This window comes from Canis lupus, chromosome 11 (assembly GCF_048164855.1).
Source record: "Canis lupus baileyi chromosome 11, mCanLup2.hap1, whole genome shotgun sequence".
Taxonomy (NCBI): domain Eukaryota; kingdom Metazoa; phylum Chordata; class Mammalia; order Carnivora; family Canidae; genus Canis; species Canis lupus.
The window spans coordinates 48,925,665-48,938,814 of record NC_132848.1 but is presented as its reverse complement, the minus strand read 5'-3'; the positions used below and the strand labels follow the sequence as shown (position 1 = coordinate 48,938,814).

General features: G+C 39.0%; 1 protein-coding gene across 8 annotated transcripts in view; it reads right to left on the bottom strand.

Moving 5' to 3' along the window:
- PLEKHH2 (pleckstrin homology, MyTH4 and FERM domain containing H2) overlaps positions 1–13,150 on the bottom strand; it is a 110,157-nt gene that overhangs the window by 16,990 nt on the left and 80,017 nt on the right. For 6 of the 8 annotated variants that reach the window (XM_072768184.1, XM_072768186.1, XM_072768188.1 and 3 more), the window contains 5 exons: positions 12,945–13,124; positions 10,727–10,824; positions 8,791–8,968; positions 7,521–7,676; positions 5,572–5,669 (listed from right to left, as the gene is read on the bottom strand). In XM_072768184.1, coding sequence (XP_072624285.1) covers positions 5,572–5,669; positions 7,521–7,676; positions 8,791–8,968; positions 10,727–10,824; positions 12,945–13,124 — 710 coding nt within the window. The remainder of the gene's footprint in view (positions 1–5,571; positions 5,670–7,520; positions 7,677–8,790; positions 8,969–10,726; positions 10,825–12,944; positions 13,125–13,150) is intronic. The other 2 variants (XR_012003321.1, XR_012003322.1) reach the window with 1 other exon arrangement.

Genomic DNA, 13,150 nt, shown 5'->3' with positions numbered 1-13,150 from the left:
ACCTGAGCTGAAGGCAGACACTTAACCGACTGAGTCACTCAGACGCTCTCAACTAAGGTTCTTAATAAAAGCTTGAATTGGTAATATAGTTGGTAATATAGTTAGGAGGGGAGAAAAAAGAACTGAACCAAGTGTGCAAATCACTGCGGGCAAGAAGAGCTAGAGTGCATTTTCTATTCCTTCTAGAGTGCTGGAAAGATGGAACCTGGGAAGGGGAAATGAAGCTCTCTAAGCAAAAAGAGAAAAACCATCCTGGAGATGCATATAGGAAGACAACATGCAGAATCGTTGACTCAAGCCCCTAATGAAACAGTTTGGGCTCCAACAACCAGACTTGGAGAGAATGTGGAGAGGAACCAAAGAGTCACAAAAATGATCACAGGGGTCAGAAACTCAAATCCACAGTCTTGAACAGACAAGGTGCCAGGTGAATGTGATATGAGTGTCTCAGATATGATGAGCTTCTAGGCACTCCTCAGTTCTAAAGAGATCTGCAGCAGAGGAAGTAGGCTTTTTTTTTTTTTTTAAAGATATTATTTATTTACTCATAAGAAACACAGAGAGGAGACGGAGAGAGAGAGAGGCAGAGGGAGAAGCAGGCTCCACGCAGGGAGCCCAACGTGGGGCTCAATCCCGGGTCTCCAGGATCACACCCTGGGCTGAAGGCAGCGCTAAACCGCTGAGCCACCAGGGCTGCCCAGGACGTAGGCTTCTGTCCCCAGGCAGGGCCAGGGGCAGACAGCAGGGGTATTTGCAAATGTCCACCTCTGTCATCACTATGAGGATCAGTTCTGCTTCTGAACGTACAGCACTGCTGGGGGCCACTTTGCCTCCCACTGGCTTTGTATTTCATTCCTAGGAGCATGTATTTCCTACTGTTATCTTTCTCTTCCTCTTGTCCACTTACTTCCTTGACTCTCCATTTACCTTCTCTTCACTTCTCTGTCCACTGTGGTCTACTGATGACACTACTGAACGGCAGTCGTGACCACCCCCCCTTGCCTGCTGCCTATAGGTACCACCTCAAGTCATCTGCTCAAAAGGCACCACTCCGCAAAGCCTTCTTCCATATTCCCAGTACGCTTTGTACATACACATGTCATATTCGTGTTAAGAGCTAATATGGGTGGGCATTTACTGTGTGGCTGGCTTTAATTTGGATTTACATTTGCTGATACTTAGTCCTTTAGAAACACTAGAAATAGATACCGTTTGCGTTTCCATTTCATGTAGAAGGTATCTGAGGCACAGAGATGCTAAGTAATTTGCTCAAGGCCACACAGTGAGTGGGACAGCCAGGATTCTGACCCAGGCAGCTTCTCTTCAGAGCCTCTGTTCTTCACTACTGTGCTCTACTGTACTTACAGGATTAATTACACTGTGAAGATTTCACGTCTGTCTCTCCCTGTAAACTGTAAGATTCTAAAGGGTAGGGGAGTTCTATTCACCGCTAAATCCCCCGGGCTCTGACAAGGCCTGGCATTGGTACACACTGAACAGATGTTTACTGCATGAATGGGTAACTGCATGAATGGTAGTCAGAATTGCTAACTACAGGGATTATTTGCTCAAAAAGACCGAAAAGTCCCCTTCTGCAGCCTTGGGTAAGTGATTTAACATTCTAAAGATGCAGTATCCTCATCTGTAAGATGAGGATATTAATAACACCTGTCTCACTAGGGTGCTGTTAGGATTATATCAGAAGATGCATAGAAAAAAAAAAAAAAGAAGATGCATAGGAGGAGCTCAGCACAGGGCCTGGTGTGTGGTAAGTGGTCAATAAATGTTGGCTATTATTATTACTATTAGTAGTATTAGGATCCTCCTCTAGAAGTCTATAGAATCACAAGTCTCTTTATCCTGGATTTTTTTTTTTAACAGTACCAACAGCCTTTATTGTTTGTAATAGTGACAGAAGTGACAGAAGTGACAGAAAAGAGAACATAACAGCTCTGGCTCCAAGGGCAGCTCCAAAGACCTACCCTGTTTCTGTCCCCCAAAAGTCCATTCTGGAAACTTTTTTACTGTGAACACAGCTGGAAGAAATGGGATAAACTAGATGACCTGTCAAGATGCTTCTTGGCTTAGGAGCCAACAGATAGAGGTGCTAAAGGTGGCAGAGATGGCAATGTTTGCCTATGCTCCAGAGAAACAGTGATTACAAAGGACTACTGAAAATAATCTCTTATTTCATGCTTGGTGGTGGTGGTGGGGAGATAGGAAGAGTAGTCTTCTTCAGGGAAAGACCCTTGCCAGTTTTGTTTTGTTAAAAACGTGTCTTGACTTTTGCAGTTTCAAACATAAGAAACCAAATTGAATAAGCAGCTTACACATAAACAGAACTTAAACATTAGTTTCCAAATGGTTGCCTATGAGAACAAGTTCAAATGCTATTAATTAGACCTTTAACCTCTAAATCTACATAATTGAAATTCCATTAACTTATTAAACATAAGTACAAATTCCAGGATAGAAAGCTGGCATCCAGTTTCACTTACTATGGTGTTGCCTGACAGATAAAAAATCAAATCCTTGGACGCATGATAGGTCACAGCCAGTTCCTCTCCTGTGTCACTGGAAATTAGGGCTCATTGTCTAAGCTATTTATATACATGTGCGAAGCTCAACTGTATTTAGAAACGCAGTACTTTCTCATAGCTGTGGCTATCCAGACATTTCAGACTTCTGTAAAAAATTAAACCTTTTGGTTGAGGTTTTTTTTTTTTTTTTTCTGATGTCAAAGATACTGCTGTGAGGCTTTTTTTTCCTTTTCTGACAAGGCCATTTTTATTATGTGTTACTCAAAACCCTCTTTGTCCTTTCTAGTGGCTTTTGCTAGACTTGGAGTATTCTTCTTATCTGTGGTTCAGACTACCTTTCTCCGTTTCACCCAAATTTAATCTGGGTTCCAACCGTAGCCATCACAGATAGAATTAGCATGTATAAAAGCATTCATAAGGTATGCACTATTAGGGATCGTCTTAGACATGGAAATAATTCCATTTAGTTCCAACAAAACCAAGCCAGAATTCCTGAACCTCTCTCCATAAAGATATATAGCAGGTCAGGTCCAAGAGCTGGCTTTCTTCTACCAAAAGTAAGATTAAGAGACAGAGCAGCAATGGGGATCTCCAGATCAGTGCTTCTCAAAGTCAGCACACATAAGAACCATCTGGAGAACTGTTAAAATACAGACTCCTATGTCCAGAGATTCTGTTTGACTCAGTAGGTCTGAAGTGGGGCCTAATAACTTGCATTTTTTTTTAAAGATTGGTTGATTGATTGATTGATTTTAGAGATAGAGAGGGAGGGAAAGCAGAGGAAGAGCAGAGGGAGAGGGACAAGCAGGCTCCACGCTAAGCACAGAGCCCTAGCAGGGCTCAATCCCATGACCCTGAGATCATGACTTGAGCCAAAACCAAGACTGAGCCACCCTGTGCCCCTAATTTGCATTTCTAACGTGTTTCCATGGGATCCTGAAGCTGCAGGTCCAGGGCCCACTTTGGGAACCACTGCTCCAGCAATCACAGAACTAACACCAAATCATCTGAAAGGTCCAGCCTGCTATTCTTGCCAGTCACCAAAGGACCACAGATAAAGGCTGCCATCAGTGTAAATAGGTTCCTCCAGGAGTAGATTCTATTAGATTTCCAGGATCTAAGAAATCCTGCGTGTCTCCAGGAAGCAATTTTAAAACCTTAGACACCAAAGCTTAACAATCATTACTCAGAATTCTTGCAAATCACCATAGTTCATGAGACCCTGAATAGAGAAGCTCCAATGGCTCACAATTATAATTTATTCAGATCAAAGGAATCCTTTCAAATAGTGGGTGGCCTTTAGCAGCTGTCTGTATAAGAGGAGTCCACAATATGAATGCACCATATTTATTTAACTGTTCCCCTATTACTAAACATGTGAAGATCTGGGATGTACTGGAATGAGAATTCACATTTGTGGGTATTTCTGTGGGACAGATCGTTAGAAAAAGAAATCCCTAACTGGATCAAAGGCAATCATATTCTTTATGTTACTTCTTACACTCCAATTTTAGGCCTGTGAACGTCTTCCAAAAGTTGGCCTCTGGAGCAGCCCGGGTGGCTCAGCGGTTTAGCGCTGCCGTCAGCCTAGGGCCTGATCCTGGAGACCCAGGATCGAGTCCCACATTAGGCTCCCTGAGTGGAGCCTGCTTCTCCCTCTGCCTGTGTCTCTGCCTCTCTCTCTCTCTCTGTGTCTCTCATGAATAAACAAAATCTTTAAAAAACAAAACAAAAAAACAAAAGTTGGCTTCTGAAGGAAGTAACTATTAAATCAGTAATTCTACCAGTAATTCTCTAGTCTGATATTTTAGATTCCTTATTTTATGTAGTAAAAGAGCCACATAAAATCAGCAAAATACTCTATTTTTTTTGTACAATTAGTGTCACCTGGTCAGTGAACACTGTTTACTAAGTACTACCTTCTGCTAATACATGGAAGAAAAGAAGGTATTCAGGAAAAAAAAAAAAAAAGAAAGAAACAAAGAAAATCTGGTTTCTGATCATATGCCAAAGTATATTAAAAATGTATCTGTTGGGAAGATATGTGCTCCAGGCCCACTGGCTTTTTCCCAATTCCTGAAACCCTCTGAGCAGCTTCTCTCTACAAGCTTTGGAACATCCTTTTCTACCCATTTCCATGGTGCCACTTCCAGCCCGCTTCTGGCCCCTTCTCACCCAGGCATAAGCCTCACTCCCTCAAAGAAGCTTCTCGATGCCTCCCTCCAGTCTAGGTCAGGCTGCTGCCTATATGCTCTTACAGAACCAAACTCCTCTCTTTTAGAGAACTTAATGTGTAATTATGTATTCATTAGAACTATTTTATGATTAACAATAGTCTTCATCACTAGCCTATAAATTCAAAAGATCAGGGACTGTCTTTTTGTTTGCTTTTATTACCATTTTATCCAGAGTACCTAGCTAGCTCATAGCTGAAGCTCAATAATTAGAGAGAGAAAAAAAGAGAATATGAAAGGAGAATAAATGAGTATGTAACTTCTAAAAGACATGAGTAAACAGAACAATTTCTTTTCTTTTTTCCTTTTCAGTTTTGTTTATTTAAGTAATCTCTTGTGCCTAGGATGGGGCTCAAACTCCAACTCTGAGATCAAGAGTTACATGCTCTTCAGACTGAGCCAGCCAGGCGCCCCCAGAAATATTTCTTCTTACTATATATCTTTCAGTAGGATATTTAAGTATTTATTTAGTCTTTATAAAAAATGTAATGCTAAAGAAATTTTTGAAAGTGAAAAAAATTCATGCTTGTAGTGACCACCTTAAGAGAGCAGCTATTCTTTCTTACAGTTTTTTCCTGATCTTTATCCAAATGCATATCTTTATAAAATATAGCCATTCATGACTAGAGCTAGAAACAAAATTTTATGTGACAGTTTCTTCTTAGTGAAGTAGTTTCCTCTTACAGAAAAACGAACAAATAAATATTGCAATCAGCATAGCTTTCACTAGGAAACTGTTGGCACATGATATGAGCATAATGGTACACACTTTGGCATTTAGATACGGCATTACACACCTGTTTTTGTAAGTTAGACGAACAGTTCTCGTACCTTCCCATTTCCCAGGTTGCTGTTCTTTGGAGGCCTGCTCCCACTTAGAAATGATGTCACATATCTAGGAGGCAAGTAAGAAATGGAGATTTATAGCAGTTCTCAAATCAGCATTTTTTGAAGACAAGCATGTCTGCAAACTGAAACGTTCCATGAAATTAACATCATCAAACCAAATGGACTGAAGCCTTTTGTTTTAAGCTTCTGTGCACTCCTGGTTTTCCATTTAGTTATAAATTGCTCTTTGGTTTACTTATCCCCTCAGATATCCATTAACTTTGGGCTGTGGCCATGAATTTTTTACTCAAAAAAGGAATCTTAATGAAAGACTGCATGAGACTGGAAATAAGAAGATTCCAGGAATTTTTTCATAATTTAATCACTGAAGAAGCAACTTTTCCACCTTCTGAGTTTATAAAGACTGGAATAACCAAAGTTATCTCAAAGAAACTTGAAATATAATCTTAAGATGCTTTGATTGGGAAAGAATAAAAATCCCTCAGGAATCAAATAAACGTTTGCTTGTTTTTTTAACAGGTCATCCAGAGAATTATAAATAAAAGTTTTCAAAAATATGTGGGAAGCAGTTATTCAGTAAAGCCCCTAACGTTTACTCAGCTCAAGTCAACCAAAAAGCCTAGCTTATCTTCTTGATTAATTATTAACAACAGTGCTCTAGGAATGTGTCTCAAAAATTTACATTTGAATGTGCTGAACTGAATAGGATATACCTGGAGCTAAGGAGAAAAAGACATTCCTTTATTTAGATTTCTCAAGATGCAGCCACATATGCAGGTGGCTAGGGGTGGGGGATGGGGAGCAGGCAGGGAGGTGGGTAGCACCTACTAACCAACATTCCTAATGAACTATGTATGAGTTTCAACAGGGTTCTGTAGAACCCCTTTGAGTGCTAACAGGCCGAGCTGTAAGACTTTGGTAGTTCGAAGAAAGTACTGACATTTCATGTCCTCTAAACTTGTGGGATCTATTACTAAGATCCTATTTCTTCTATTCTGCCCCAAGTCTGTTAGCTTCAAATCACAGAAATACCTTCACCCCACAACAAGGTGCTGATTCCCAAGAGCAGTCAAGGGCCACAACAAGTAAGAAAATGGTCCTGATCTAGTTTTAGTTGTGTGATTTGGTGGAAGTCGTTTTCTGCTCTTAGGCTACAGCCTCCTCATCTGCAAAATAAGAGGGCCTTTCCTGTTAAGGTTCCTATGGTTCTATATTCTTATAGTCCTAATGGTTATCATTGCTAGATGCTAACTTTATTAAAGTCATTTACTATGACCTAGAAAAGATCTTTAAAAAATCTTCCAAATTTCCACCTTTGCTCATGATTTTCCTTATGTTTACAATTCCCTCTTTATTTCCACAGGTCCATTTTCCTACACGCCCTTGGAAGTCCGTTTTCCAACTGAACTTAATCTCTCCATCTGTGGAACACTCGTAGGATGATTAAATCATTTAACACAATTCTGGCTTAAATTTATCAGTGTATACGACTGTTCTTCCCCAGGCAGATTACAAATTGACTGTGGACAGGGACTAGTTGTGGTCTTTCTCTGCATTCCCTACAAGGGCCAGCCCAGCTCCTATAATGGGTAAATAAATACTGCCTAGTGAGTGAATATAATAAAAAGCTATTTTACTAGAGTTTCTATACCTCTTCTCTTTTAGCCTAGTAGTTAGGGTATTAATGCTATTATCAATCTTTCTCCTGTCGCAACATGGAGCATGGTATGTGTGTAGATTGTGTTTGAGAATTCTATGACCTCAACAATTTTTTTTGTTGTGCAGACTAGATTACTTAAAATTTGTGAAACCTCTTGAACTGAGTTTTTTGCAAATCGCAAAAAGTAGCTGCTTTACTGTTTGTTGGGTCTGCCTTCTTAAAAGGAGTTGGCTTCACCTTAATGTTTCCTTGAAGACAATGCTCTAAATCTTTGCCAGAAGGATCGTCGGTGAATAATGCAAAGCCGGACTGTGTTGGCTTCCTCATTCCTGTATCCTGGTTCAGAGTGTTCAAAAATTCTTCCACTGTGGTAGATGCATCAAATCCAACTACCTAAGCAGAAATAACGAAGTTGTTCTTTTAATAAAAAAACATGTACATTTCAAACTTAAATTTCAAGAACGATTTCAGGGCAGAGACAGGGCATATTTGATGCATGATTAATGATAACATATATTTATCTAGGTGCTTTACCTCCCCCCATACCAAAGCTCCACCAGAGAAAATTAGTGTCATCTTAATTGCTAGGTTGCTGTAAGAATTCAGAAATCTTGGCTTCAGCCAACAGACATGAATTCAAAATACAAAGATCATTTGACAGCCATAAACATCTTGCAGAGATATCATGCCTACCTATTAAAAGCAAACCAAGATCTACAGTACAATATTCAAACTTTAAGCTAATAGAAGAAAGTAAACCAGAAATGCACTTAAACAGTCATAGGGATGTAAAGCAGAGCATAGGGGATGCAGTCAATAATCTTGTAATCACTTTGTATGGTGACAAATGATAACTAGATTTATCTTTGTGATCATTTTGCAATGTATAAAAATGTAGGATCACCATGCTGTGCACCTGAAAGTAGTGTAATATTGTGTGTCAATAGCACTTCAATTAAAAATGAATAAATAAAAATAAATAATGTTTGTTTCTTTAATACGTGGTTACATATCTGAACTCTGTGATAAAAAGCTATGGCTGCAAAGCTTAGATGCCAGCTTTGGAACATGTTTGCTTCAGTTAATAAGTGAACAACTAGATCTGAGAGCTACAAGGGCCTGGAGGAGTTTTCCCAGATAATCTCTGAGATTTGGAGATTGAAAAACTTAAACCTGTACATACCCACTGTCAGTATTTATTTTCTCATTTAGCAAGCGCACAGGTTGAGAAGGCCTCAACCAGAGTATTTTTTATTTTCTCCATCAGAACTAAAAGGGCAGTAAAACTCCTCCCCTATTTGGCTCAATTCAGATTTCAGTGTGAATCCTTAGCAAAACTGTTTCAAAATGCAGCTGTTCTGATAGAAGATATATTTGTACATTTATGATCACTGCCAGCTGCTGACAAAGGTAGGCAGGCAGTCTCCTTTCCCTATTCCACAGAGGCTACACAAAGGATTGAAGGTTAAGCAAGCATGCTTTCATCAGGGCAGAAAGTGTAACCCACCTGATATATCCCATTCATGAAGTGCACAGGGATACTGAAAGGCAAAGAATGATGGTAAGGGTTTCGAAGAAGGGTTGAAAGAATTTCCATTCTTGAGGGTCTTGCTTCTCGATCTCCGTTTTGTTGTGTTCTTTCTACACATCGCTGGCAGTAAATGGCATATTTTCCAAATTCTGTCCTATAATACACAACTTAAGATAAAGCCTAGGAATAAATTTAAACAACCTAATACATTAGGTTGGTGTACATTATCATGTATTATGCTAATTTTGACAGTAATTTTTCTATTTGAATGATAATATTAAACTGCCATGACTTTTCTCAAATTCTAGCTTCTTTTGCAGCTGACTGAATCAAACTTTCTTCCTCTTTATTGTATTATTGTAGTCACAAAATGAATTTAAAGTTGCCAGTCATTATATAGTCAATAGACAGTAATTCTATTAACAAATACAAAGGAAATAATTGTATAAAAATAGGATAGGCTAACTCAGGAAACACATAATCTAGCACAGTTCTCTTTGGAGGAACATGGAGGCTGGTGCTTGACTTGCTAACCTATCTTCAAACAAAAAAGTACATGTATTTTCCTTCTTTATCCTATGAAACATGCACTTCTTAAAAAATCTTGAGCATTAAACAAAACTGCTGGAGTAAATAAATGAAAAAGCTAGAGAGAGATCTTATTTGCCTTCATTTGTTATACATAATTTTTATAAAAGAAGACTGATAAAACCTCCAAATATGTTTATATTATAAAGTGCCTTCTAGGCTAACTTTAAAATGTTACCCTTTAGGGGCACCTGGCTGGCTCAGTTGGTAGAGCTTGATCTCAGGGGTGTGGGTTTGAGCCCCATGTTGAGTGTAGAGATTACTTAAAAATAAAATCTTTAAAATGCCACCCTTTGGGGCGCCTGGGTGGTGCAGTCAGCTAAGCATCCAACTCTTGGTTTTGGCTCAGGTTGTGATCTCAGGGTCGTGAGATTGAGCCCCACATTGGACTCTACACTCAGCACAGAGTCTGCTTATGACTCTCTCTCCCTCTCCTACTGCCTTTCCTCTCTCTCTCTCTGTCTCTCTCTCTCAAATAAATAAATCTTAAAATGCCATCCAACCTTTGTCTAGGGGCTCTTCAGTGACTACAACTAAAATCACATGACATTGGGGTTCCTGGCTGGCTCCATTAGGACCGCATAGGACTCTTGATCTCAGGATCATGAGTTCAAGCCCCACACTGGGGACAGAGACTACTTTAAAATAAAAATAAATAAATAAATAAGTAAAATCACATGACTTTGGTCACAGAGTTCCCAAAATATAGTACAAACAGGGGGATATTTTCCTACAATTTCCAAGTTGTTTTCTGTTTCATTGTGTTTGTTTCCTTTGTTTTAGAGCCAGAGTATATTTAAGTCATGTAACATGAACCTGTTGCACAGAATGATCCTGATAACCCTTGGCTGGGTGCCCTGGGTCCCACTGTAAGAAAACCATACTGACAGGTAGATTTTCAATGTTTTTTTAAAGGGGGTAAAAATTCTGAAGTAATTCAAATACACACAAGTATAAAAGGAGGGAAGACCATCAGGGAAGTTTCACTATAAAAGAACTCAACGTAGAGAAAAATAGCAATGTAGAGAAAAATGAGCACCCACTATTGCTAAGTCACTCATCCCTGAAGTGTACAAAGACTTCTCACTTAAAAATATTCTTTGTCAGTTTTTCAAGCTCTTATTGCAGTCTTCTGTAAGAGTTTTAACACAAACAAAGGAAATATTTTCCAAGCCTCACATAAAGGACAACCAAAGGCTTCCCGTACCAACATTTGTTCCACGCATTCTTCTGCAAATATACCTGGCAGGTTACTAAATACTTATGACTTATTGTCGACTTTCAGAGCCACATAAACGGTTCAGCTGGCTAGTGTTCTGCACACCTGGAATCTGCATTCCTCTTTAGGTGGAGCCTGAGGAGCCACAGGAAAGGATGGTGGGGAAGGAAGAGCCCAACACAGAGAGCCAAGAGCTGCCAGCCCTGGGCAAAGAGAAGCACCACAGGTTAGATACCACCTGACAGTCAGAAGGTCCAAGTAAGAACCAGTGTGACTGACAGGTTGAAGAAAGGGATGATGATGGCCTTTATTGTCTCCCGCCCCCCCCACCCCCGATGTTTTTGCTTCTCTCCCAGAAACATTATCTGCTTAAAGTATTTATAATACATAAATTGGAAAACATTCCACATTCCATCATCCATCTAGTTATATACCCAATTGTCTACACTGAGGTGCCAAAGGTCATGTAGCTATGGTAGTCCTTTTTGACATTCCTCTCAAATATGAGGGGCATTGTTCCCCTTTTTGTCCATTTATGTATTTACTCATTCTCTGAAATAGAAGTAATGGCTTTGAGGAAAGGCAGACTGAAAAACAGTAAAAAATCATATACCCCAAGCCAAAACCAATCTACCCACACATACGTACACATATATACATATCTAAAATAGGGGGCAAGTATAAAAATATTAGCAGAGGTTATCTCTATGTAATGGGATTATATGTAATTTTTGTTTTTCCTTTGCTCCATTCTGTATCTTCTTTTCTATTTTATTTATTTTCTATTAAGCAAGTATAACTTCAATCATTTTATAAATGTTATATGAAAAAGGAAGAGAAAAATGTACTGTCTCTTCTTGAGTTATTTATGGCCTAGGAGAAGACCTTATATATTTTAACAATAATTTACAATATAACATGGCAAATATCATGTTATAATCTTTTTTTTAAAGTATAACCAAATGGAGGGAATAACTAACTGCTGTGGGAGTCAGGGAACAACTCACAGGAGAGTGTTGTTTGGGCCAACTGTAAAGTCGACAGGTGAGAAGAGAGACAGGGGATCCAGGTAATAGGAAGAATAGCAGATGCAAGGTGAAGGACAATGTAACAGCATGGTGTGTTTGAAGAATGGGATATGTTTATTCTTTCAGTGTATGCTGGATGCAGGATGCATAAAATTAAGTGGAGAAAGAAGAGGCCCCTAAAGCTAGATTATGAAGGGTCTTCAATGCAGGTTAAGCTTAAGCTTCCAACATCACTTGTGCATGGGCCCTCCAAGACCTGGGAAAGGCCCTGTTGACTGTGTTTACATCATCCTATGTTCTTTTAAAATGTATGAAATTAATATACTTTAACAAAAAATAAAATAACATGTTAGTAATAGTATAAGCTTAAACTGTATAAGCTTCAAGTACCAGGAACCTGGACCCCTGAGAGTACTATTTGCTAGGGTAAGAACTTTCTGGTTTCATCCTGCAGTTAATAGAGAGGTATAAGCAAAGATGAAAATAGGCATTCATTGAAGGGTAAACATCAGTGACCAAAAGCCACCTGAAAATATACTCAGCTACACTAATAAAGAAATGCATCCTAAATCACTATCACTCTTTATCTGGAAGGAGTTTAAAAGAATTACACTGAACATTGTTGAAAATATACAGAAATTCTACAAATGGATTCAAAGAAATTCACTGGGCTTGTGCACAGGGTTTAAGTTCAAAGATGTCTACTGTAGTGGTATCTAGTATAAGAAAAATGATTGGGGGATGCCTGGGTGGCTCAGTGGTTGAGCATCTGCCTTCGGCTCAGGTTGTGTTCCTGGGGTCCTGGGATTGAGTCCTGTATCAGGCTCACTCTGGGGAGCCTGCTTCCCCCTGTGTTTATGACTCTGCCTCTCTCTCTGTGGCTCTCCTGAATAAATAAACTCTTTAAAGAAAAAAAAAAAAAAAAAAGAAAAGAAAAATGAGTGGAAGGACCTAAATATGTAGTGATTGATATTAATGCACCATTCATGTTTTTGAAGAATGTTGAAGGATACAGGGGAAATGTTATGTTCTACAGTTTTTAAAAAAGTAGTATGCACACTGCAGCTCAAGTGATGTGGAAACAGTGAGTGTGCATAAATACACACACATGCATATTTATATGGAAATGTATAAATATATAAATAAATGGAAAGAATATATATCAAAATATTAATAGCTATTTTTTCCTTTTCATACTTTTTGCATTTTTCAAATGTCTATATTGAATATGTACCATGCTTACAGTGAGGAAAACAACATCACTTTAAATTGCATGTATATGTGTCAATATACACCTGCAGCGGTCCTGGTTGATTCTGTGGCTGTCTCCGTCTTGTCTGTTTAATGAGCTGACAGCAAATTTCATTTTGTAGCTCAGGATGTGTCAGACAGATTTGCAGAGCACTCTGGGCTAGAGATATATGGTAATCAATCGCAGGGGAGTCCACTGCTGCATTTATAAAAAGCTGGCATGTCTGAATTAAAACAGAAAAGAGATATT